The 24755-nt window shown below is 48.1% G+C and overlaps 2 protein-coding genes across 7 annotated transcripts in view; one reads left to right on the forward strand and one right to left on the reverse strand.

Moving 5' to 3' along the window:
• Positions 1–24755, forward strand: part of LOC139759143 (TWiK family of potassium channels protein 7-like) — a 67664-nt gene that overhangs the window by 2057 nt on the left and 40852 nt on the right. For 3 of the 6 annotated variants that reach the window (XM_071681149.1, XM_071681152.1, XM_071681154.1), the window contains exon 1: positions 5766–8403. The exons of 1 other annotated variant lie outside the window; for it this stretch is intronic. The gene's annotated coding sequence lies outside the window, so the exon portion shown is untranslated. Of the gene's footprint in view, positions 1–5765; positions 8404–24755 lie in introns of those variants that run through there. 2 more of the 6 variants (XM_071681150.1, XM_071681155.1) reach the window with 1 other exon arrangement.
• Positions 5798–24755, reverse strand: part of LOC139759272 (uncharacterized) — a 30450-nt gene continuing 11492 nt past the window's right edge. Inside the window, exons 2-4 of the mRNA XM_071681417.1 lie at positions 16255–19323; positions 11262–11486; positions 5798–9907 (exon numbers count right to left, since the gene is read on the reverse strand). Of these exons, the coding sequence (XP_071537518.1) occupies positions 9635–9907; positions 11262–11486; positions 16255–19290 (3534 nt within the window). The 5' untranslated portion in view covers positions 19291–19323 and the 3' untranslated portion in view covers positions 5798–9634. The remainder of the gene's footprint in view (positions 9908–11261; positions 11487–16254; positions 19324–24755) is intronic.

Below are 24755 nucleotides of genomic sequence, written 5' to 3' on the forward strand. Positions count from 1 at the left end.
CGGTGAATCGGCTCACAGCCAACCCAAGACGTTCATCGTCTACTTTGGAGTTGGTTGAGGAATGAGTGCCTGGCGTAAGATGAGTTGTGTGTGTATGACTGTGTGCATACCTGACATGCGTCAAGTATACACACACACACACACACACACACACACACACACACACACTTCTAAGATGTTTGTGATGAAAGAACGTTCAAGCGATGGGGTTTGGACCCACCAATACAGACCTCCCTCCCGCGTACTGTACAAGAAGGTTACCACCACACACACTATACCATCCATCACCTCCTCCATCGTCCTACCACAACCACACCACACATTGGCCTCTCCTCCGCATGCATGGCTGTGCGTGTCCTTCCTGGGCGGTGAGTAATGTAAGCATATGTATGATTAACCTTTGAATCAAGTTTCCTTTATACATAATACATGGCGATGTATCAGGGATGGGACTAAGGTTAACCAGTTGTTGTGGGGCTGGAGGACGCAGGTGTGTGTGTGTGTGTGTGTGTGTGTGTGTGTGTGTGTGTGTATGTGTGGAGGAGGTGCTGGCGGAGCTCCAGGACGGGTGAGGGCCGGAGGCTTCCCCCCTCCACTCATCGCCCCTCGTCCAACACTTGGCCCTGATGCAAGGGCCTCTGTCGAGGGTTTTGGCTCCTCTTCCTTGTCAGACCTAAGGACCGACCGCCGTCCAGTCTGTGTGTCTGTGGCTATGTGTGTCTCGGTGTGTGTGTCTGTGTCTGTGTGTGTGTGTGTGTGTGTGTGTGTGTGTCTGTGTCTGTGTCGCATGTAGCGCCCTCTCTGACTCTTCATGAAACACGATGGTCTTCACTAAATTCCTTGACATCTTCTTGTCCTCACTTCGCCCACGAGTGCCATGAGCGAGGGGGGTCTCTCTCTCTCTCTCTCTCTCTCTCTCTCTCTCTCTCTCTCTCTCTCTCTCTCTCTCTCTCTCTCTCTCTCTCTCCAGGCACGTGCTGAGCCCCAATCATTTCCTGTCCTCCTCAGTGCCCCGTGCAGCCCCCGTGGGGCCTCCTGCCCCTACCCTGGAGTGGCACTTGCTCCCAAGAACTCCAGCTTTGCCTACCCTGATATTTAACCCATGGGTCGTGTACCGTCGTGCTTGAGGGTCGTGTACCGTCGTGGTTGAGGGTCGTGCACCGTCTTGCTTGAGGGTCGTGTACCGTCGTGGTTGAGGGTCGTGTACCGTCGTGCTTGAGGGTCGTGTACCGTCGTGGCTGAGGGTCGTGTACCGTCGTGCTTGAGGGTCGTGTACCGTCGTGCTTGAGGGTCGTGTACCGTCGTGCTTGAGGGTCGTGTACCGTCGTGCTTGAGGGTCGTGTACCGTCGTGCTTGAGGGTCGTGTACCGTCGTGGTTGAGGGTCGTGTGCCGTCGTGGTTGAGGGTCGTGTACCGTCGTGGTTGAGGGTCGTGTACCGTCGTGGTTGAGGGTCGTGTGCCGTCGTGGTTGAGGGTCGTGTTCCGTCGTGGTTGAGGGTCGTGTACCGTCGTGGTTGAGGGTCGTGTACCGTCGTGGCTGAGGGTCGTGTACCGTCGTGGTTGAGGGTCATGTACCGTCGTGGTTGAGGGTCGTGTACCGTCGTGGTTGAGGGTCGTGTACCGTCGTGGTTGAGGGTCATGTACCGTCGTGGTTGAGGGTCGTGTACCGTTGTTCCGTTATGCTCCGTGCGTCACAGGCTGGAGCTCTGGATGTCACTTGTGATCTGCTGTCTCACCTGCAACGTCTCCTACCTGGCGAAGACCTGATTCTGTCTCTTGAAGATGTCTGCACCGTACCCATAGAACCCAGAGACACAGGTCCCAGGAACACTGGAACCCAGAGACACAGGACCACGGGACACTGGAACCCAGAGACACAGGACCATGGGACACTGGAACCCAGAGACACAAGACCCAGGAACGCTGGAACCCAGGAACATTATAGATCACGAACAGTAAACGAACATGATGAAGAACTTCCTGGAACGAAGGACAACAAAGACACAGAAAGTCGTGGGACGTCGACAAATACAGCAAGTCACCACAGCTGGCCACCATGGCTGGGTGAGACTCGCCTGGGAGACATCTGGTTTGACTTTTCTCGTTAGTGTCTAACGAGGGACTATCGTTAGTCTCCGAGGGATATACGTGGGTAGAGATAAATGTATATATATATATATATATATATATATATATATATATATATATATATATATATATATATATATATATATACGTCGGTAGAGATAGATGCTTTCTATATACGTGGGTAGAGATAGATGTATATATATACGTGGGTAGAGATGTATATATATATACTTGGGTAGAGATGTATATACCTCGATGTCTTGGGTACACTGGGCCTGTTGATGATAACTGTGGGGTTGGTGGGTGGGTGTGGGGGCGGCATCCCCGTAATCCCAGGGACCATGGTAGGGTGGGGACGTGAGGAGGAGGAGGAGGTGGAGGCCATCCCGTGACCCAGGGACGTAAGGCAGGTTAGGGTGAGCGTCCCGTGACCTTCCAGTGTCTCACCTATAGTCGTACTAAGAGTGAATATCCTTTGTCTATATAGACCAACATTCCACAGTGGGCCAGAGGTGAAGGCTGGAAGGAGGAGACTATTTGACGACATTCTTGGGCCCTCCACTCTCCAGACGAGCTATTAACATTACCAAACGCTTCACGGTAAAGGTGTGTGTGTGTGTGTCCTCACACACACACGCTACTGACGCAAGTCGTCCTGAGAGTGAAAGTCTTAAGCGTCATTGATGCAATCAAGGGGAGAATGGTAGACTGGAGCTCACCTCTTGTGTTGAGAATACAAATGAGAGGTAGAAACTGCGTTCGATTCGCTTATTCTTACTGTATCTTGTGCTTTAGGGCAACGTCTTAGGTCTGTGCATACGTAGATCCCCTGCTCAGGATGGGCTGAGGTCATAACTGACCACCACCCCCGATGTGTGAGGCTTGGTTGAGGTCACACTGACCATCTCCTGCTGAGGAGGCTTGGATGAGGTCACACCTACTCCCTGGTGAGGCTTGGTTGAGGTCACTGACCACCCCTTGCTGAGGCTTGGTTCAGGTCACACTGACTCCCTGCTGAGGCTTGGTTGAGGTCACACCGAGCCCTTGCTGAGGCTGGACCGAGGTCACACTGACCACCTCCTGCTGAGGCTGGGCCGAGGTCACACTGACCACCTCCTGCTGAGGCTGGGCCGAGGTCACACTGACTCTCCGGTGAGACTTGGCTGAGGTCATAATGACCCCTCCCCCCTAGTGAGGTTTGGGATGGGGTCACACTGGTCACCTGGTGAGGCTTGGCTGAAGCCACAGTGGCCCTCTGCTGAGGATGGGGCTGAGGTCACACTGACCAGCCCCTTCTGAGGATGGGGCTGAGGTCACACCAACACCCCATTGAGGTTGAGCTGGGGGGGTCTCACTTACCCCCTAGTACAACCCCAGACCTCACTCTGACCTTGTCGTTATCCTCAACGAAACATACACATACAATAGCTCTCCATACACCTGATGTATAATGTATAAGATGCATTCAACCTGTTATTTCCGTGGTGTGTGTCGTGGTCTTGCCTTGTTTTCCTGGTGTGTGTGTACCTGCCTCCTGCCACGACACACGTCGCTGTTCCATGATTGGAAGCGATGAGGCGATGGTAGGGAGGGAGGTGTTGGGCCAGAGTTGCCCAAGGATGTTAGATTATCTCGTGAGGGCCAAGTCAGCAGGTCGGTCTTCCCCTCCACACACACTCTGTGTGGGACAGAGACTCGCTCGTTTTCTTCAACGAGAGAGAGAGAGAGAGAGAGAGAGAGAGAGAGAGAGAGAGAGAGAGAGAGAGAGAGAGAGAGAGAGAGGCTATCCCGTGCGTTTTCTGTGGTTGTAAGACCCCCCTCGTTTTCTTTCCCCCCCATCCCGCGAGGCTCGCACGTTTTCTATCTTGGTTTTGTTTGTTTCGTGTTTGGGTGAAGTGTCGCGCTTGGTCTTGTATTGCGGCCACGGTCGTAAATAAGACGCTTTCAGAGCTCTTCCATTCATACTCCCTCGTCACAAGGAGCTTACCTACCAGTGGTGAAGAGATTTTCTTACACTACGTCGATGGTCGTAATGTTGCGGCATTTGGAGGAGCCGCAACCCGCCTGATGCCGAGTAAGTGATCCGTACATTTGAGTGGACTTCGCTGAAAGATGAGGAATGAGTTTGATAAGAACGTCCTTAAAGACTCATTAATGACTGAAATACTGTACCAAGAGATGCAGAACGGACGCACCTGTCAGGATATAGAGTTGCTTTCAAGATGGTGAAGTTTTCAAAGTTTGAAGAGGTAAAAACTTCTGTTATTCTAACTTTTTTTGGTTCGTGTGCTTGGCCTGTTGTGGCACAATCATCACTGTTATTTTTGACAGAGAGAAGGTGGATGATTGTGTGAGATCATATTAGATTTTATACTTGGTTTCATTCCCGGCGCCACCCCGCCCCACGGGAGACAGCATCGCCACTCCCTGCTTCAGTGAGGTAGCGCCAGGAAAAAGATAAAAAAAAAGGCCACATTCGTTCACACTCAGTCTCTAGCTGTCTTGTGTAATGCACCGAAACCACAGCTCCCTATCCACATCCAGGCTCCACAGACCTTCCCATGGTATACCCCAGACGTTTCACATGCCCTGGTTCATTCCATTGACAGCACGTCGACCCCGGTATACCACAGCGTCCCAATTTAATCTATTCCTTGCACGCTCTCACCGTCCTGCATGTTCAAGCCCCGATCACTTAAAAATCTTTTTCCTTCTTTTCCCCTCCACCTCCAATCTGGTCTCCCACTTCTCCTTGTTCCCTCCACCTCTGACACATATATCCTCTTTGTCAATCTTTCCTCACACATTCTCTCCATGTGACCAAACCATTTCAAAACACCCTCTTCTGCTCTCTCAACCACACTCTTTTTATTACGACATATCTCTCTTACCCTTTCATTACTTACTCGATCAAACCACCTCACACAACATATTGTCCTCAAACATCTCATTTCCAGCACATCCACCCTCCTCCGTACAACCCTATCTATAGCCCACGCCTCGCAACCATGTAACATTATTGGAACTACTATTTCTTCAAACAGACCCATTGTTTGCCCACCGATATAACGTTCTTTCCTTCCACACATTCTTCATCGCTCCCAGAATTTTCGCCCCCCTTCCCCACCTTGTGACTCACTCCGCTTCCATGGTTCCATTCCTTGACAAGTCCACTCCCAGATATCTAAAACACTTCCCTTCCTCCAACCTTTCTTCATTCAAACATTCAAACTTACATCCCAAATAACTTGTCCCTCAACCCTACTGTATCTAATAACCTTGCTCTTATTCACATTTACTCTCAGCTTTCTTCTTTCACACACTTTTCCAAACTCAGTCACCAACTTATGCCGTTTCTCACTTGAATCAGCCAAACCTCAACGATAGTAACCCTCACTAGTAGGCTAAAAGTAGGCTAAAGTAGGGTAACCTCACCAAAACTAAACTCGCTTAAAATAGCTCTACTAGATTAACCTTGAATGAAAATTACTTAACCTAATGTAAACTAACCTTACTAAACCAGTTTAGCCTAACCTAAGATATCTTACCATAAACTATAGAAAACGTGTATGGGAGAAAGTGTTTTGGCTAAGCTTTACGAAATAGTACTCACTCTTGTATGATTTGTGTAGTGGCAGAGTTGAAAGAAGATCACTTACCACTGAACTTTTTATTGTGAGTGTGTTGTGGGTGTTATTAAAACAATGAGTCGCCAATAACCTCTTTATTAGTGTATGTACAGACAAGGCCACAGGCGGGTCATAAACAGGTCAGAAAGGTCACCTTGACCCCACAAGGTCGTGGGTCATCCAGGTCACAGAGATGACCTTATTACACCGCCAGTCTACACTACGGGTCTGACTTTCAAGAGCGTTGTCAGTGGTCCACGATATAGAATGATATAACGAACTTATGTATAGAACAACTGCTCGAATTCAAACCTCCCCTTTGAGTATGGCGGTACGACAACACCTTAAGCAGGAGGCGCCACCATTGCCCAAAGTATCGTACCGTCGTACTCAAAAGTGTCGTACCGTCGCGCTCGAAGTGTCGTCGTACCGTCGCGCTCAAAGTGTAATGCCGTCGTACTCAGTGTCGTACCGTCGTATTCAAAGTGTCGTACCGTCGTGCTAAGGGAGGTACCGGAGACAGAAGACTCGTGACGTCAGGACAACAGATAAATACGTCTTGGCTGTAGGACAATAGATCTATACGTCTTGGCTGTAGGGCAACAGATCAATACGTCTTGGCTGTAGGACAACAGATCAATACGTCTTGGCCGTAGGACAACAGATCAATACGTCTTGGTTGTAGGAACAACAGATCAATACGTCTTGGCTGTAGGAACAACACATCAATACGTCTTGGCTTTAGGACAACAGATCAATACGTCTTGGCTGTAGGACAACAGATCAATACGTCTTGGCTGTAGGACAACAGATCAATACGTCTTGGTTGTAGGACAACAGATCAATACGTCTTGGCTGTAGGGCAACAGATCAATACGTCTTGGCTGTAGGGCAACAGATCAATACGTCTTGGCTGTAGGACAACAGATCAATACGTCTTGGCTGTAGGGCAACAGATCAATACGTCTTGGCTGTAGGGCAACAGATCAATACGTCTTGGCTGTAGGGCAACAGATCAATACGTCTTGGCTGTAGGACAACAGATCAATACGTCTTGGCCGTAGGACAATAGATCAATACGTCTTGGCTGTAGGACAACAGATCAATACGTCTTGGCTGTAGGACAATAGATCAATACGTCTTGGCTGTAGGACAACAGATCAATACGTCTTGGCTGTAGGACAATAGATCAATACGTCTTGGCTGTAGGACAACAGATCAATACGTCTTGGCTGTAGGACAATAGATCAATACGTCTTGGCTGTAGGACACAGAGCTAGAAAAAAAAAAAAAAATTGTCTCCAAGGGTCCTTGGGCGTCGCCGGGCACTAAGTGCGTGGAGTGTGGCATCCTATCTGGATGTGTGGCTGTGAGTGCGTCATGGTAGCTGTGTACAAAGGAGTGTGTGCGAGGGAAAAGTCCATCCCAATTAATTTTCAAGAACTATTGATTGCTCACCCAAAAATTTGTTTTTTTGTGAGAGGGAACGCCATCTCTCCTCTGCTTACAATTGTTTCGTTCCTCTTTTCAAAATAGATAGATAACGAAGTATAAATAAATAATGGAGTATGTGCCCCCTTCCAAAGAGTTCATTTCAAGTTTTATATATATTTTTTTTTCTTGAATTCGAAGTGAGAACTTACAAAGGTGTGCATGGCATCAGGCACTTAGAAGCGTTTTGTGATGCATTTAACTTTACTGGTCCGTTATATGTACACAAGCTTATCATATACTCTCTTTTATCACTTTTTATCACCCTATATATATATATATATATATATATATATATATATATATATATATATATATATATATATATATATATTATCCTTTTATCATCGCTTAAGTTATAAAAATATACCATATAAAATTCATTGCAATCTTAATATCCAATTTTGTGTTGATTGGATTTTACAGAGTAGTGTGGCTCCGGCAGAGCGGTATAAACCTCACACACATCGCCAGTTTGTCTTCACCAGATTTTTTCGAATAAATGAGATCATAAAACTGCTTTGACCATTACACTGTTTGATGTTTTATTTATGATTTGCTGACTTTTTATCGCTGAATATGATTCCATACAATATATATATATATATATATATATATATATATATATATATATATATATATATATATATATATATATATTACTCGAGTACTGAGCCATAACTCTAGTAATCCTGTATTGATAACAGTAAATTATGTAATATATATGATTTTCTCAGAATAACAAAATGTAACATTAATCTTATTATCCAAGCGAGTAATGGCAACTTCCAGAACCTCTCACGACCCTGTATCACGACCCACTACTACTTCTGACTATTCCTCCGTGGAAGTTTACGTGTCAGATATATTTCCTAAAAAATAAAAAAAACATAATGTTGGAGATAAGATTAATTATACCTGTTCATAAATTGATATCCAAGAATGATGGGTGTTACATGTCTGAAAGTTTAGCGTTACCGCGCTAGGCTTATTCTTCTTGTAACACATTGATTCACATTTATCTACCTTCATCACGAACACTGTCACAACTAGTATGTTACCTTGGCTGTTACTACAGACTTGACTGTTCTCTACAGGTACTACAGGGGCCGCTTCTCACTGCACTACGTCTACTGACCTCAATATACGTATATTTCTTCGTCCTTACCCAACATTCTCTCGCCTTCCCTCATCGGTAAGTGTACGACGACTGTGGACCCTAACTCACCTACCTTTGCCTACCTAATACACGCACATACACACAATATATATATATATATATATATATATATATATATATATATATATATATATATATATATATATATATATATGGGAATGGTGTTTGATTTAAGGTCACCTATGGGGTGTGATGTTTGATATTTACGGTCACTTATGAGGATAATGTTTTTGATTTATGGTCACTTATGAGAATAATAATTGATTTACGGTCACCTATGGGAGTAATGTTTGATTTACAGTCACCTATGGGGGTAATGTTTGATTTACGGTCACCTTTGGGGGTAATGTTTGATTTACGGTCACCTTTGGGGGTAATGTTTGATTTATTGGGAAGTGTTTACTTATGTGCGAGTATGTTACTCAGTTACAGATGTTTCGGAGCTGTGTTGGTGAAGTGTGTCTATAAAGTGTTAGGAGAGCGTTAGTGATGTTTGATCATGGTTGGTGTTAGAGCAGTGTTTGTGGGAGTATTAGAACGGTACTGAAGTGTTTATAAAAAGTCCAGCAATGTGGGGGTACTAATGGTATATCGTCACAGTGCTGGTGAAGTGTTGGGAGTGGCTTGGAAGTGTTGGATACATGACGAATTCCTGGGGTAGTGTTGATGAACTGTTGCATAGGAACCTTTGGTTGTGTGTTGTGTTGGTCTTCACAGACTGACAGACAAACAGGCCATCACTTGTCTAATACAAGTGTTACTATACACAACCTCTCTCCGCTCTCCAGTTTCCACTCGACAACACCCTCAAAGACCATAGTCTTCCACAGGTATACTATTCATATGTAGAAACTTACAATAATACTCTGAAGTTTATATATATATATATATATATATATATATATATATATATATATATATATATATATATATATATATATATATGATGCTTTTTAACGCAAATGAAAATGTGAAATCAAATGTTTACGTTTATACAATGATATTTTGTGACATCAGGGAACATCTCTCGATGATGGTGTGTCTCACTAGGAGTTGTCTATAACACCATGTCTTTCCTGACCTGAAGCATCTCGTGATGTATGCCTCCGTCACCAAGGATCTCTCACAGGATCTCTCTGGTTCGTCATATCTCTCTCGTGTATATTCACATCGACTGGGAATTCGACACTCCCCCCCCTTCGAAGTCTCAGGGTTCCTGACTTGACAGTCCCGTCGTCGTCCCATGTCAACACTCGGCGTATCCTTCGTGGTTGTTGGCGTCGTTGCCCTGGACGGAAAATTGCCTGTAGGAGAGGTAGTCCTTGTTGGCGCTGGCCTCCTGCTTGGCCGTCTCCCTCCTGTCCTTACACATCTGGCAGCAGCAGATGATGGTGCCGCCCACCAGGAAGATGGTGATGCCCAGCGACGACCCGATCATGATGGCTAGGCGGTTGTTGAGCACGATCTCAGCCGGCGGGGCCTCCTGCGTCTTGACCCGCACACACTTGGTCGCCATGTCCTGTTGGGGGCAGGAAACACGCACTTAGAGAGAGAGAGAGAGAGAGAGAGAGAGAGAGAGAGAGAGAGAGAGAGAGAGAGAGAGAGAGAGATCCAATCAGTACAAAAAAAAAAAACATTATTCAGATAACCTACACGAAGGTTGGTCAGTTCGACACCTCCAAGGGAAGGACAAATCAGTCCTCAATTCCTCACCTGACGTGGTGGACCAGTGATGGTATCTGTCCACTTTATTACCTTCATATTTTCCCCCACCACCACCACCACCTTCGACCAGCGAAGAGAGACCTGGAGTAAAGCCAGAACTCAAACACTCTTACTCCCAAAGCCTTACTTGTAGGACTTAGTGTTATAAGGCACTAGAACCCCCCTTTTCTTTTCTTTTTTTTTTTCTAAGATTAAAAGAAAAGAGGATCTACATTTTAATACATCAAGAGTCTTTCCTTGAGGCTTTCACTTGTAAGAGTATTTGAATGCCTGTGGCAGGAGAGGCCAGAGAGGAGGATCGATACTCTTGGCACAGAGCTTATGCTAGCGTCCTGCTGACGCGCCTGAGGCCACTGGACTGACCTTTAACCTGTGACCCGGCCCCCTCCGCCAGCAACCACCACGCAAAACTGACCTGGCTCATCGACCGCCGTCACTGTTTGCCACAAGACGGAAGTGCGAGTCGACAGCATGACCCCTGGAGACAGCATTGACCCCACTAGACAGCGTGACCCCACTAGACGATATGACCCCACTAGATAGCATGATCTCAAAAGATAGCATGACCCCAGTTGACAGCATGACCCCAGTAGATAGCATGACCCCAGTGGACAGCATGACTCCTGAGGACAGCATGACCCGAATAAACAGCATGACCCCAGTAGATAGCATGACCCCAGTGGACAGCATGACCCCTGAAGACAGCATGACCCCAATAAACAGCATGACCCCAGTAGACAGCATGACCCCTGAAGACAGCATGACCCCTGAAGACAGCATGACCCCAGTAGACAGCATGACCCCAGTAGACAGCATGACCCCTAAAGACAGCATGACCCCAGTGGACAGCATAAGCCCAGTAGACAGCATGACCCCTGAAGACAGCATGACCCCAGTGGACAGCATGACCCCTGAAGACGGCATGACCCCAGTGGACAGCATAAGCCCAGTTGACAGCATGACCCCTGAAGACAGCATGACCCCAGTGGACAGCATGACCCCTGAAGACAGCATGACCCCTGAAGACAGCATGACCCCAGTGGACAGCATGACCCCAGTGGACAGCATAAGCCCAGTAGACAGCATGACCCCTGAAGACAGCATGACCCCTGAAGGCAATGAAAGATATATATAGATTACGATATTACCGGAGGCAGGTGGACATGGTGGCGGGTAGGGATGGCACTGGTGGAGGAGGTGGTGATGAGGGCGCCGGTGGTGTGGGCGTGGGTGAGGGCGTGCACACACACCAGGTAACTGGTGCTGGGTCTGAGCACCCCTAACTGGTGGGTGCGGGTCGTGGGCCCCGGCAGGACACGGGTCTTCAGCGTCCCCACCACACGACCCTCGCTCGTCGTCTCCCGGTACGACACCTGTTGGTATAAAACACCTCCTGTTGACACCCCAGGTGGGACGATACTGTTGAGATAACAGGGGGGACGGTACTGTTGAGATAACAGGTGGGACGGTACTGTTGAGATAACAAGGGGACGGTACTGTTGAGGTAACAGGGGGTACAGTACTGTTGAGATAACAGGTGGGACGGTACTGTTGAGATAACAAGGGAACGGTACTGTTGACGTAACAGGTGGGACGGTACTGTTGAGATAACAGGGGAACAGTACCGTTGAGATAACAGGGGGTACAGTACTGTTGAGATAACAGGGGGTACAGTACTGTTGAGATAACAGGGTGTACAGTACCGTTGGGATAGCAGAGTGTACAGTACTGTTAAGGCAACAGAGTGTACAGTACTGCTGAGGCAACAGAGTGTACAGTACTGTTAAGGTAACAGAGTGTACAGTACTGTTGAGATAACAGGGGGTACAGTACTGTTGAGATAACAGTTGGTATTTTACTGTTGAGATAACAGGGGGTACAGTACTGTTGAGATAACAGTTGGTATTGTACTGTTGAGATAACAGTTGGTATTGTACTGTTGAGATAACAGGGGGTACAGTACTGTTGAGATAACAGGTGGGACGGTACTGTTGAGATAACAGTTGGTATTGTACTGTTGAGATAACAGGTGGGACGGTACTGTTGAGATAACAGGTGGGACGGTACTGTTGAGATAACAGGTGGGACGGTACTGTTGAGATAACAGGTGGGACGGTACTGTTGAGATAACAGGGGGTACAGTACTGTTGAGATAACAGTTGGTATTGTACTGTTGAGATAACAGGGGGTACAGTACTGTTGAGATAACAGGTGGGACGGTACTGTTGAGATAACAGGGGGTACAGTACTGTTGAGATAACAGGGGGTACAGTACTGTTGAGATAACAGTTGGTATTGTACTGTTGAGATAACAGGGGGTACAGTACTGTTGAGATAACAGGTGGGACGGTACTGTTGAGATAACAGGTGGGACGGTACTGTTGAGATAACAGTTGGTATTGTACTGTTGAGATAACAGGGGGTACAGTACTGTTGAGATAACAGGTGGGACGGTACTGTTGAGATAACAGTTGGTATTGTACTGTTGAGATAACAGGTGGGACGGTACTGTTGAGATAACAGTTGGTATTGTACTGTTGAGATAACAGTTGGTATTGTACTGTTGAGATAACAGGGGGTACAGTACTGTTGAGATAACAGGGGGTACAGTACTGTTGAGATAACAGTTGGTATTGTACTGTTGAGATAACAGGGGGTACAGTACTGTTGAGATAACAGTTGGTATTGTACTGTTGAGATAACAGGGGGTACAGTACTGTTGAGATAACAGGGGGTACAGTACTGTTGAGATAACAGTTGGTATTGTACTGTTGAGATAACAGGTGGGACGGTACTGTTGAGATAACAGGTGGGACGGTACTGTTGAGATAACAGGTGGGACGGTACTGTTGAGATAACAGGTGGGACGGTACTGTTGAGGTAACAGAGTGTACAGTACTGTTAAGGTAACAGAGTGTACAGTACTGTTAAGGTAACAGAGTGTACAGTACTGTTAAGGTAACAGAGTGTACAGTACTGTTAAGGTAACAGAGTGTACAGTACTGTTAAGGTAACAGAGTGTACAGTACTGTTAAGGTAACAGAGTGTACAGTACTGTTAAGGTAACAGAGTGTACAGTACTGTTAAGGTAACAGAGTGTACAGTACTGTTAAGGTAACAGAGTGTACAGTACTGTTAAGGTAACAGAGTGTACAGTACTGTTAAGGTAACAGAGTGTACAGTACTGTTAAGGTAACAGAGTGTACAGTACTGTTGAGATAACAGGGGGTACAGTACTGTTGAGATAACAGTTGGTATTGTACTGTTGAGATAACAGGGGGTACAGTACTGTTGAGATAACAGTTGGTATTGTACTGTTGAGATAACAGTTGGTATTGTACTGTTGAGATAACAGTTGGTATTGTACTGTTGAGATAACAGGGGGTACAGTACTGTTGAGATAACAGTTGGTATTGTACTGTTGAGATAACAGTTGGTATTGTACTGTTGAGATAACAGGGGGTACAGTACTGTTGAGATAACAGGTGGGACGGTACTGTTGAGATAACAGTTGGTATTGTACTGTTGAGATAACAGGTGGGACGGTACTGTTGAGATAACAGGTGGGACGGTACTGTTGAGATAACAGTTGGTATTGTACTGTTGAGATAACAGTTGGTATTGTACTGTTGAGATAACAGTTGGTATTGTACTGTTGAGATAACAGTTGGTATTGTACTGTTGAGATAACAGTTGGTATTGTACTGTTGAGATAACAGGTGGGACGGTACTGTTGAGGTAACAGAGTGTACAGTACTGTTAAGGTAACAGAGTGTACAGTACTGTTGAGATAACAGGTGGGACGGTACTGTTGAGATAACAGGGGGTACAGTACTGTTGAGATAACAGTTGGTATTGTACTGTTGAGATAACAGGTGGGACGGTACTGTTGAGATAACAGTTGGTATTGTACTGTTGAGATAACAGTTGGTATTGTACTGTTGAGATAACAGGGGGTACAGTACTGTTGAGATAACAGGGGGTACAGTACTGTTGAGATAACAGGGGGTACAGTACTGTTGAGATAACAGTTGGTATTGTACTGTTGAGATAACAGGTGGGACGGTACTGTTGAGGTAACAGAGTGTACAGTACTGTTAAGGTAACAGAGTGTACAGTACTGTTAAGGTAACAGAGTGTACAGTACTGTTGAGATAACAGTTGGTATTGTACTGTTGAGATAACAGGTGGGACGGTACTGTTGAGGTAACAGAGTGTACAGTACTGTTAAGGTAACAGAGTGTACAGTACTGTTAAGGTAACAGAGTGTACAGTACTGTTAAGGTAACAGAGTGTACAGTACTGTTAAGGTAACAGAGTGTACAGTACTGTTAAGGTAACAGAGTGTACAGTACTGTTAAGGTAACAGAGTGTACAGTACTGTTAAGGTAACAGAGTGTACAGTACTGTTAAGGTAACAGAGTGTACAGTACTGTTGAGATAACAGGGGGTACAGTACTGTTGAGATAACAGTTGGTATTGTACTGTTGAGATAACAGGGGGTACAGTACTGTTGAGATAACAGGTGGGACGGTACTGTTGAGATAACAGTTGGTATTGTACTGTTGAGATAACAGTTGGTATTGTACTGTTGAGATAACAGGGGGTACAGTACTGTTGAGATAACAGGTGGGACGGTACTGTTGAGATAACAGGGGGTACAGTACTGTTGAGATAACAGGTGGGACGGTACTGTTGAGATAACAGGGGGTACAGTACTGTTGAGATAACAGGGGGTACAGTACTGTTGAGATAACAGTTGGTATTGTACTGTTGAGATAACAGGTGGGACGGTACTGTTGAGGTAACAGAGTGTACAGTACTGTTGAGATAACAGGTGGGACGGTACTGTTGAGATAACAGTTGGTATTGTACTGTTGAGATAACAGGTGGGACGGTACTGTTGAGATAACAGTTGGTATTGTACTGTTGAGATAACAGTTGGTATTGTACTGTTGAGATAACAGGGGGTACAGTACTGTTGAGATAACAGGTGGGACGGTACTGTTGAGGTAACAGAGTGTACAGTACTGTTAAGGTAACAGAGTGTACAGTACTGTTAAGGTAACAGAGTGTACAGTACTGTTAAGGTAACAGAGTGTACAGTACTGTTAAGGTAACAGAGTGTACAGTACTGTTAAGGTAACAGAGTGTACAGTACTGTTAAGGTAACAGAGTGTACAGTACTGTTGAGATAACAGTTGGTATTGTACTGTTGAGATAACAGTTGGTATTGTACTGTTGACTATTTTTTTTCCCCTGGACGCAGTCAAGGCCTCGTACCCAGGCGAGCAAATCATCTTACACACACACACACACACACACACACACACACACACAAATGAAAATAAATAAAAAAAAATGAAAAGAATGAAGTTGTTAGCGAGAGGTGGTCCTCATTTTCTAAAAGTATTGTTCATGTTTTCAGAATACTAGATCATCGTACTTCAATGGATTAAGTCACGAGACTCTCATTTCATGATGTTATCGTACTTTACACGTTAAATCAACGTACTTAGGATGTTGGGTTATGACACTCCAACGGGTGAGTTACCATAACACAAGGGGTCAGTTTGCCATGATTAATGGGGGTTGTATTATCGTAATGATCCCACTCAGCAGACTGAATGATAGAGTCGGTCATATAATTCAGCGATTTGAGTTGTGTCTGGAAGATTCATTGTTACCACGACCAAATGTTAGGGTGTTAGAACAAAGGATTTAAAACCTTATCCAAAGAGACTTTTAACATTGCATTTGGGGTATTAAGCGTCGTATTTACCGGGCTGTCTGCATTCACAGTAAACAAACGTCGCACACAGGGGGGATGGGGATTAAACCATCATTCTTAAAGGATTACGTCCATTTTAGGGATTATCCGACCGTAGTTAAAGAGGTTAACAAGCTTATCCTTCTTTCTATGAGTCTCTCTGTTGTCCTTGTTCTTACCCGACGACAGCAGGTGTTAAAGAACTGGAAGGATGTCCTTGTTGTACATAAGGGTGATTAGGGTCACTTTAAGGGGACGAGTGAGTGTTCAGAAGGGTGAAGCAATCATGCCTAAATGTATTCAGTCACTCCTATGTTACGGGACATGTCCCTACACTCACTGGGCTTGAGTGATCTGCGAAAATGACTCACCTTCAGTGCATGAGACCCGGAAGGAAGCTGCTCCAGCTTCTTCAGGATGTTGCCAGTTAGGTTAAGGAGCGAGAGAGCCCTCAGGCCCCGGAGCCTCTCCCTCGGCAGGACCTGAAGGCGGTTGAAGGCCAGGTTTAAGCGTGTCAGATGCGTCAGGTTCCTGAAACTCCCGGGCGAGATCTTGGTGATGCCAGCTTGTGCCAAGTTGAGGGAGCGGAGCGACGGCGTCAGCTGCAGGTCTTGGCTCGTCAACAGCGTCAGGTTGGTTCTTGCGGCTTCCAGTTCTTCCAGGAAGGCCAGAGGAGGGCCGCCGGATACCAGAGGACCCGTCACACGCCTCATGGGATTACCGGACATGTCAAGGACACGCAGAGCCGACATGCCGTCCAGAAACAAGGCGTTGGGAATCTTAGTGAAAGAGTTATCGGCTAGGTTGAGCGACTCGATGCCCAGATCTGTAAATATTCCAGGTGGGATCTCCATCAGGTTGTTGTGGGATAGATCGAGGGCTCTGAGATGCTTCAGCGGGCCTAACACTGTGTTATCCATCCTGTGCAGCTGTGTTTTTGAGAAGGAGATTTCTCGAAGATTTGGAAGTCCATGAATAGACCCTCGAAGTTCACCTAAAGGATTTCCATTCAGCGTTAAGATTTCCAGCTTGGATAGTCCCCCTAAGGAGTTCAATATACTGTTACTCAAGTCATTAAACGAGAGATCCAGTTGTCTCAGGTTTAGCATTTTCTGGAAGAAAGTAGAGTTAAATCCTCTGAAGTTGTTCTTGGCCAGGTTGAGTGATCTAAGTTCTGTTGCTTCGACCAGAAAGTGTTGTGGGAGCCTGTAGAACCCACAGTCACTCAGGTCGAGTGATTCCAGATCGAGCAAGCCATACAGGGAGTCTTCCTCGATGATATCGAACTTATTTTGAGCAAGATCTAACTTCCTTATGTTATGGATGATGAGAGATAGTCTGTTCAAGTGAGCCAGCATGTTGCCCCTGAGGTTCAGCTCCTCCAGGTGCTGGAGTTCACTAAAAGCGAATGGATCAATCTCGGTGATGAAGGAACCCATGAGACTCAGTGTCCTTATAGGGATCTTTCCCTGGAACACGTACCGCCGGATGACAGACAACTGATTGTTGGATAGATTAAGCTCCTGCAACTTTGTCAGTTTCTGGAAAGTTTGTGGCTTAATGTCGTTGATTTTGTTATTGTCCAAATAAAGTTTCTTGAGCGAGACGAGACCTTCGAAGAGGAGTGGAGTGATTTGCTTCATCTGGTTGCCAGAGAGTGAGAGAAGCTCCAGGTTCTTCATGTTCTCGAAGCATTTGTCTTGGATGTTGCTGATCTGGTTATTTTCCAGGTACAGTTCCTGCACAAATGATAAGTCGTACAGTAAAACCTTCTCCATACTTGTGATGTTGTTATCGTTCAGCCAAAATATTTCAAGTTTGCTCTGTCCCCTGAAGGCATCCACGTCTAATATATTGATTAGATTTTTGGAAAATTTTAATGTAATTAGATTTGCAGGATACTGACTAAGGGCATCGGGGAGTTCAATTAGTCTATTGCCTTCCAGATTTAAATGTTGTAGATTCCCCAATGATGAAAAGACTTCCTTGTCAATAAAGTCAATGACATTATTCTGTAAATGGAGTTCCAGGAGGTTTGGTAGAGGCGAGAAGACCCCTTTGTCAATACTGGAGAGCCGGTTGTTCTGTAGCCGCAGTTCGCTCAGCTCTGAGAGGTTGGCGAAGGTGTCGTTCGCCAGTGATGAGATCTTGTTATTGTCCAGACTCAAGGAATGGAGGGTGCGGGTGTTCGAAAACAGACCCGCTGGAATCTCTGCCAGTTTGTTGGAGCTGAGCTGGAGGTTGAAGAGCAGCGGCATGCTGGCGAAGGCACCGCCCTCGATGGATCGAATCTCGTTATTCTGCAGGTACAGCACAGAGATCTTGGTGGAGTTGGCAAAAGTTTGGTCGGTTATTTTCAGGATGTTGTTATTGGCTAAGAACACCTCCTGTAACTCCGGGAGGTTAGTGAAGAGCCCGTTACTGATGGAGTGAAGATGGTTGTCTCCCAGGTCGATCACCCTCATGAATATTGTGTAGGAGAAGGTCTCGGGAGGAAGGGCCATAATGTTATTTTGGTTCATGTAGAGCGTCTGCAGACCAGAGTTTTGGATGAAGCTATCGCCAGCAACGGTGGAGATGAGGTTGGTGTACAGTGAGAGAGAGACGAGGGCGGGCATGGTGGCTAGGCTGCTGCTGGTGAGTTCGGCGAAGTGGTTGCTGCTCAAGTCCAGCACTCTGAGTGCCGGCATTCGGGAGTACCCGTCACTGACCACGTCAGAGATACGGTTCCAAGTGGCCTTCAGTGTGTGCAGCTTGTTAAGCCGTCGGAGCGCTGGTATGGGAAGCTGCTTAAGTTTGTTATTCATGAGGTTAAGTTCTTCCAGACTTTTCTCGAGTCCTTCGAAGGCATATTCTGATATCAGTCTTAAATCGTTGCCCTTGAGGTTGATGCTGACGAGGTTCATGTTGAAAAAGCTGAAACTCTGTAGTTCAGTGATATTGTTGGCTTCCAGGTCCAAGGACCTAAGTCTGGAGAGCTTCTGGAGTGCTGCTTTGGGAACCGCAGACAGCTGGCTGTGCATGATGGTCAGGCTCTGGAGGGAATTCTCCAGGCCCAAGAAGCTCCCCTCGGCGATGCTCTGAAGGCTGGAATGCGAGATCTGGAGGCTGGACACTCCTGAAGTCTTGCTGAAGATTCCGGGCGGGAGGGAGGTCACGTTACTGTCCAGGTCATATACAGTGAGGGATTTAACTGGATAGTGGACGAGCCCCATGACCCTGGCCACCCTACCCAGCGGCACCATCGAGCATTCCAGGAAGACACCGTCGTCGAAATGATAGCAGGAGCACCAGGGGTTATCCTCCCAGCTGGGGCAGGTGGTGCTGCTGATGTGTAGACCGTCTGTTTGCCGCCAGCCATCTGCTGCCCACGCCACCAGCAGGCCAGTGAAGAACAGCCACTCCATGCTAGGCGGCCTCGGCTGCCATCCATTCTGGATCTGCAGAAGGAAACTGGAAGTTAAGTCAGTCACAGGAGTTCGCATACAGAAGTACTCAATGTCTCATCAATATGGCCTCCCTCTGGAAAGCGATGATTAAACCATGTTCGAAGTTTATTCCTTATGGACTCAGAGACAACGTGATTCATGCGAAGGCTGACGACTTCAATCTACAAGAAAAGGGTAACCACTCAAGCACTCGTATTGGATTTCGATTAAGAACAACTGTAGTTTATCCCAACCGTAGGTAATCCTGTCAACTTTGACCCTAAGAGGGTGACATAGCATTTGAAGCAAGGGGAGGAGGGACAAAAGTGAATGTACGACTTTACAAATGTATGTGTGTGTTGAGTACACCTGGCAAGTTGTATGGGAGAGTGACGATTGAGAGAGTGGCGACATGCATAAAGCATCAGACTGGCGAGGAACAATGAGGTTTCATGAGTGGTAGATTTTTTGGGACCAGATGTTTACTGTGAAGAATCTGTGTAAGAAATAGAGAAGAAGAAGAGGGATTTGTCTGTAGAAATTATGATTCTGTAGAGGGCGTTTGATAGGGCTGACAGAGGTGCTTAGCGGGAGGTGCTATAGAAATATGGCGTAGAAGAAGGAGTTTAACACGACAGAAAGACATGTATGCGAGTAGGAAGAGAGGAGGGCGAATGCTCTCTCTTTGAAGGTGGGTCTGCGGCAGGAGTGTGTGTGTGAATCTAACGAAAATGATCCGAGAAACTAGAATTGGAACAACAATATATATGATAAGAAATGTCAAGGAAACTTTACTCTGGTTATCTGACGAAGATGACATTCACGTGAACGATAGACACAGATCCATCAGCCTCATTAAAGAAATATATCAAACTCGCGTCGACCGTCGAAGAAAAAAAAATTATAATCAAATATTCCCAACCGACATGATGCTTTGGCAGGGGAAGATAATGGAGAAATTAAACATGTATGACGTTGGAATAGGCAGGCTGTGTACCTGAATATCTGGAGATGTTGTATCGGAATAACCCAGTACGAAGAGAGAGAGAGAGAGAGAGAGAGAGAGAGAGAGAGAGAGAGAGAGAGAGAGAGAGAGATTTAACGAATCTCCCGACTACCCACATTTTTAAAACATTTCGTTCGACGGAGGCGAAACACGGACTTAGAACCTCGCATTACGTTATCAACAAATCTCCAAATCATGTTTGTTTTAATCCTATATTTTCGCTAAGGTTCATATGGACACTATAAGAATCCTAGAAAAGACATGAACTCGATTCTAATCTCTTAAATTTGGTTTAAACTTCTTTATCAGGTTCGTATCGTTCTCTTGGGGTTGCCAAGCGTATGTGTACTTCCCTCTATTGTTCTACAGGACTCGCTTAATCCTCCGCCTCCCGCGCCCTGAGTTATACCAGATCCTCTTCCATAAGTTCACAGAAGAAATGCTATAATTCTTTTCCCCCCTCTCAGTACCTGATAACTGCAAAAAGTAAAAAAAAAAAAAGAAATAGACTTTTCGGGCCCTTGATTCATTTGTTATCTCCTTAACCACGACGGAATGACCCTCAAAAAACGACGAGGTGAATCCTTAGGCACGACAGCATAGCCCCTTGAGCACGACGTTAGCAACCCCTTGAGCACGACAGAGCGACCGCTTGAGTACGACAACATTATACCCTTGTGTACGATGACCTCTCCGGTACGATCGTTACGACTCGGGGAACACAGGAGCCAACAGAGCCAGACCCGTCCACTCTCTCACGCAGGCTGATGTATGACGTGCTTGTGTGGTGACATAAGTCCCGGCTGTGTGGGTCCTGGCTCTGTGTGGGTCCCGGCTGTGTGGGTCCTGGCTCTGTGTGGGTCCCGGCTGTGTGGATCCCGGCTGTGTAGGTCCTGGCTGTGTGGGTCCTGGCTGTGTGGGTCCTGGCTGTGTGGGTCCCGGCTGTGTGGGTCCTGGCTCTGTGTGGGTCCCGGCTGTGTGGGTCCTGGCTCTGTGTGGGTCCTGGCTCTGTGTGGGTCCCGGCTGTGTGGGTCCTGGCTGTGTGGGTCCTGGCTGTGTGGGTCCTGGCTGTGTGGGTCCTGGCTCTGTGGGCCCCGGCTGTGTGGGTCCTGGCTCTGTGTGGGTCCCGGCTGTGTGGATCCCGGCTGTGTAGGTCCTGGCTGTGTGGGTCCTGGCTGTGTGGGTCCTGGCTGTGTGGGTCCCGGCTGTGTGGGTCCTGGCTCTGTGTGGGTCCCGGCTGTGTGGGTCCTGGCTCTGTGTGGGTCCTGGCTCTGTGTGGGTCCCGGCTGTGTGGGTCCTGGCTGTGTGGGTCCCGGCTGTGTGGGTCCTGGCTCTGTGTGGGTCCCGGCTGTGTGGGTCCCGGCTGTGTGGGTCCCCGGCTGTGTGGGTCCTGGCTGTGTGGGTCCTGGCTGTGTGGGTCCCGGCTGTGTGGGTCCCGGCTGAGGCTACAGATTATTACCCCCAGGGTTGTCCTACAGGAGGGAGAGACAATGGTTGTGATATAAGTGGCGAGAGAAAGGTCGCCCCACTGATGGGGTATCGATCCCGTGTTCCCAGAGGTAGTGTGTGTGGCTCCCATGTTACCAGATGTGGTGTGTGGCTCCCCACGTTACCAGATGTGGTGTGTGGCTCCCACGTTACCAGATGTGTGAAGCCCCACGTTACCAGATGTGGTGTGTGGCTTCCACGTTACCAGATGTGGTGTGTGGCTCCCACGTTACCAGATGTGGTGTGTGGCTCCCCACGTTACCAGATGTGGTGTGTGGCTCCCCACGTTACCAGATGTGGTGTGTGGCTCCCCACGTTACCAGATGTGGTGTGTGGCTCCCCACGTTACCAGATGTGGTGTGTGGCTCCCACGTTACCAGATGTGGTGTGTGGCTCCCCACGTTACCAGATGTGGTGTGTGGCTCCCCACGTTACCAGATGTGGTGTGTGGCTCCCACGTTACCAGATGTGTGAAGCCCCACGTTACCAGATGTGGTGTGTGGCTCCCCACGTTACCAGATGTGGTGTGTGGCTCCCACGTTACCAGATGTGTGAAGCCCCACGTTACCAGATGTGGTGTGTGGCTCCCCACGTTACCAGATGTGGTGTGTGGCCTCCACGTTACCAGATGTGGTGTGTGGCTCCCCACGTTACCAGATGTGTGAAGCCCCACGTTACCAGATGTGGTGTGTGGCTCCCCACGTTACCAGATGTGGTGTGTGGCTCCCCACGTTACCAGATGTGGTGTGTGGCTCCCCACGTTACCAGATGTGTGAAGCCCCACGTTACCAGATGTGGTGTGTGGCTCCCCACGTTACCAGATGTGGTGTGTGGCCTCCACGTTACCAGATGTGGTGTGTGGCTCCCCACGTTACCAGATGTGGTGTGTGGCCTCCCACGTTACCAGATGTGGTATGCAGCTCCCGCGTTACCAGATGTGGTGTGTGGCCTCCCACGTTACTAGATGTGGAGGGAGAGGCTCGCTGGGAGTGTTCAAGCCTTGAGCCACGAGCAAGTGAAATTCAACATTGCTTTTGTAGATCTTTTGTTTGGCAGTGTTTACGTCCAGCGGGTGAACACAGCAGGTTTAAAGCTCAGCAAATGTCTGCTGGGGCGAAGGGACGCTTTGTCCAGCTGGTGGGGAGGTAGATGTCGGTGGGAGGGGACGAGATGCAGGAGTGACTGACGTGTGTGTGTGTGTGTGTGTCTGTCTGGTGGCGAGGCTCGGGTTCCAGATGGAGGGAACCATGTGCTGCAAGAGAGAGAGAGGTGAGAGAGAGAGAGAGAGAGAGAGAGAGAGAGAGAGAGAGAGAGAGAGAGAGAGAGAGAGAGGCATGATAAAAAAAAAAAAAAAGAGAGAAAATGCGTGTAGGAAGTTTGAAGACCTTGGAGAGAGGGTGTGATGATGGACGAGATCCGATGTGAAGCTGTGATAGTGTGTAGGAGGAGGAGGAGGAGGCTGCTGTAGAGGGCAGGTGAAAAGGGAGGGAAGTAGGGCCGATGGTGCTCCACAGCGCCAGGGGAGGGAGTGAGGGTAGCGTAGGTCGGTGAGCCTGCGGGGGTTGGGTTACGAGCGGAGACACGAGCGGAGTAAGGTCGCTTGATGCCACTCTAGTAAAGGGAGGCCCTGGGAACCATCCAGACCTCCTCGACCTGTGGCCTCCTCCTCAGCACCGGAGGAGTCTAGATGTAGGTGACCCGCCGTCCAGTACTGAAGGGAAGGAAGCATTGGGGTGGAGAGCAGAGGGGTTTATATATGTGTGTGTCTTAGTTATCAAGGGTTACGTTGGCGATGGAGGGGACGGGGTATGTGCAATTAGCCACCGCTGTGTAGGTATGATAGGGAGAGAGAGAGAGAGAGAGAGAGAGAGAGAGAGAGAGAGAGAGAGAGATCCCCGCTTTAATGTCCGCCTCGTGACATCTTTCGCGCGCGATTGAGGCGTCGTCCTCAGGGAAGGTATCAATATCGCTTGACGTCGGGCCAGAGAAATAAGCGGTCAGGGCCAGAGACGCCCCCGGGTCTGGACAATGGACGGCTGGCTCTGTGAAGTGTCGAAGGTCAGTAATGCATTGGCCGTTGGCTCGTGACGCTGAGAGGAGCTGGGCAATCGTCAGGATGAATGGGAGCTTCGCTGGGAGGGCTGAGCCAGGAATGGAAGGGCTGGACCAGCACTGGGAGGGCTGGACCAGCACTGGGAGGGCTGGACCAGCACTGGGAGGGCTGGACCAGCACTGGGAGGGCTGGACTAGCATTGGAAGGGCTAGACCAAGACTAGGAGGGGCTGGAGCAGTACTGGAAGGGCTGGACCAGCACTGGAAGGGCTGGACCAGCACTGGCAGGGCTGTACCAGTACTGGCAGGGCTAGACCAAGACTAGGAGGGGCTGGACCAGCACTAGGAGGGCTGGACCAGCACTGGGAGAGCTGGACCAGCACTGGCAGGGCTGGACCAGTACTGGCAGGGCTAGACCAAGACTAGGAGGGGCTGGACCAGCACTGGGAGAGCTGGACTAGCACTGGCAGGGCTAGACCAAGACTAGAAGGGGCTGGAGCAGTACTGGGAGGGCCGGACCAGCACTGGGAGGGCTGGAGCAGCACTGAGAGAGCTGGACCAGCACTGGGAGGGCTGGAGCAGCACTAGGAGGGCTGGACCAGCACTGGGAGGGCTGGACCAGCACTGGGAGGGCTGGACCAGCACTAGGAGGGCTGGACCAGCACTGGGAGGGCTGAGCCAGGAATGGAAGGGCTGGACCAGCACTGGGAGGGCTGGACCAGCACTGGAAGGGCTGGACCAGCACTGGAAGGGCTGGACCAGCACTAGGAGGGCTGGACCAGCACTAGGAGGGCTGGACCAGCACTGGGAGGGCTGGACCAGCACTGGGAGGGCTGGACCAGCACTGGGAGGGCTGGACCAGCACTGGGAGGGCTGGACCAGCACTGGGAGGGCTGGA

This window comes from Panulirus ornatus, chromosome 32 (assembly GCF_036320965.1).
Source record: "Panulirus ornatus isolate Po-2019 chromosome 32, ASM3632096v1, whole genome shotgun sequence".
Taxonomy (NCBI): domain Eukaryota; kingdom Metazoa; phylum Arthropoda; class Malacostraca; order Decapoda; family Palinuridae; genus Panulirus; species Panulirus ornatus.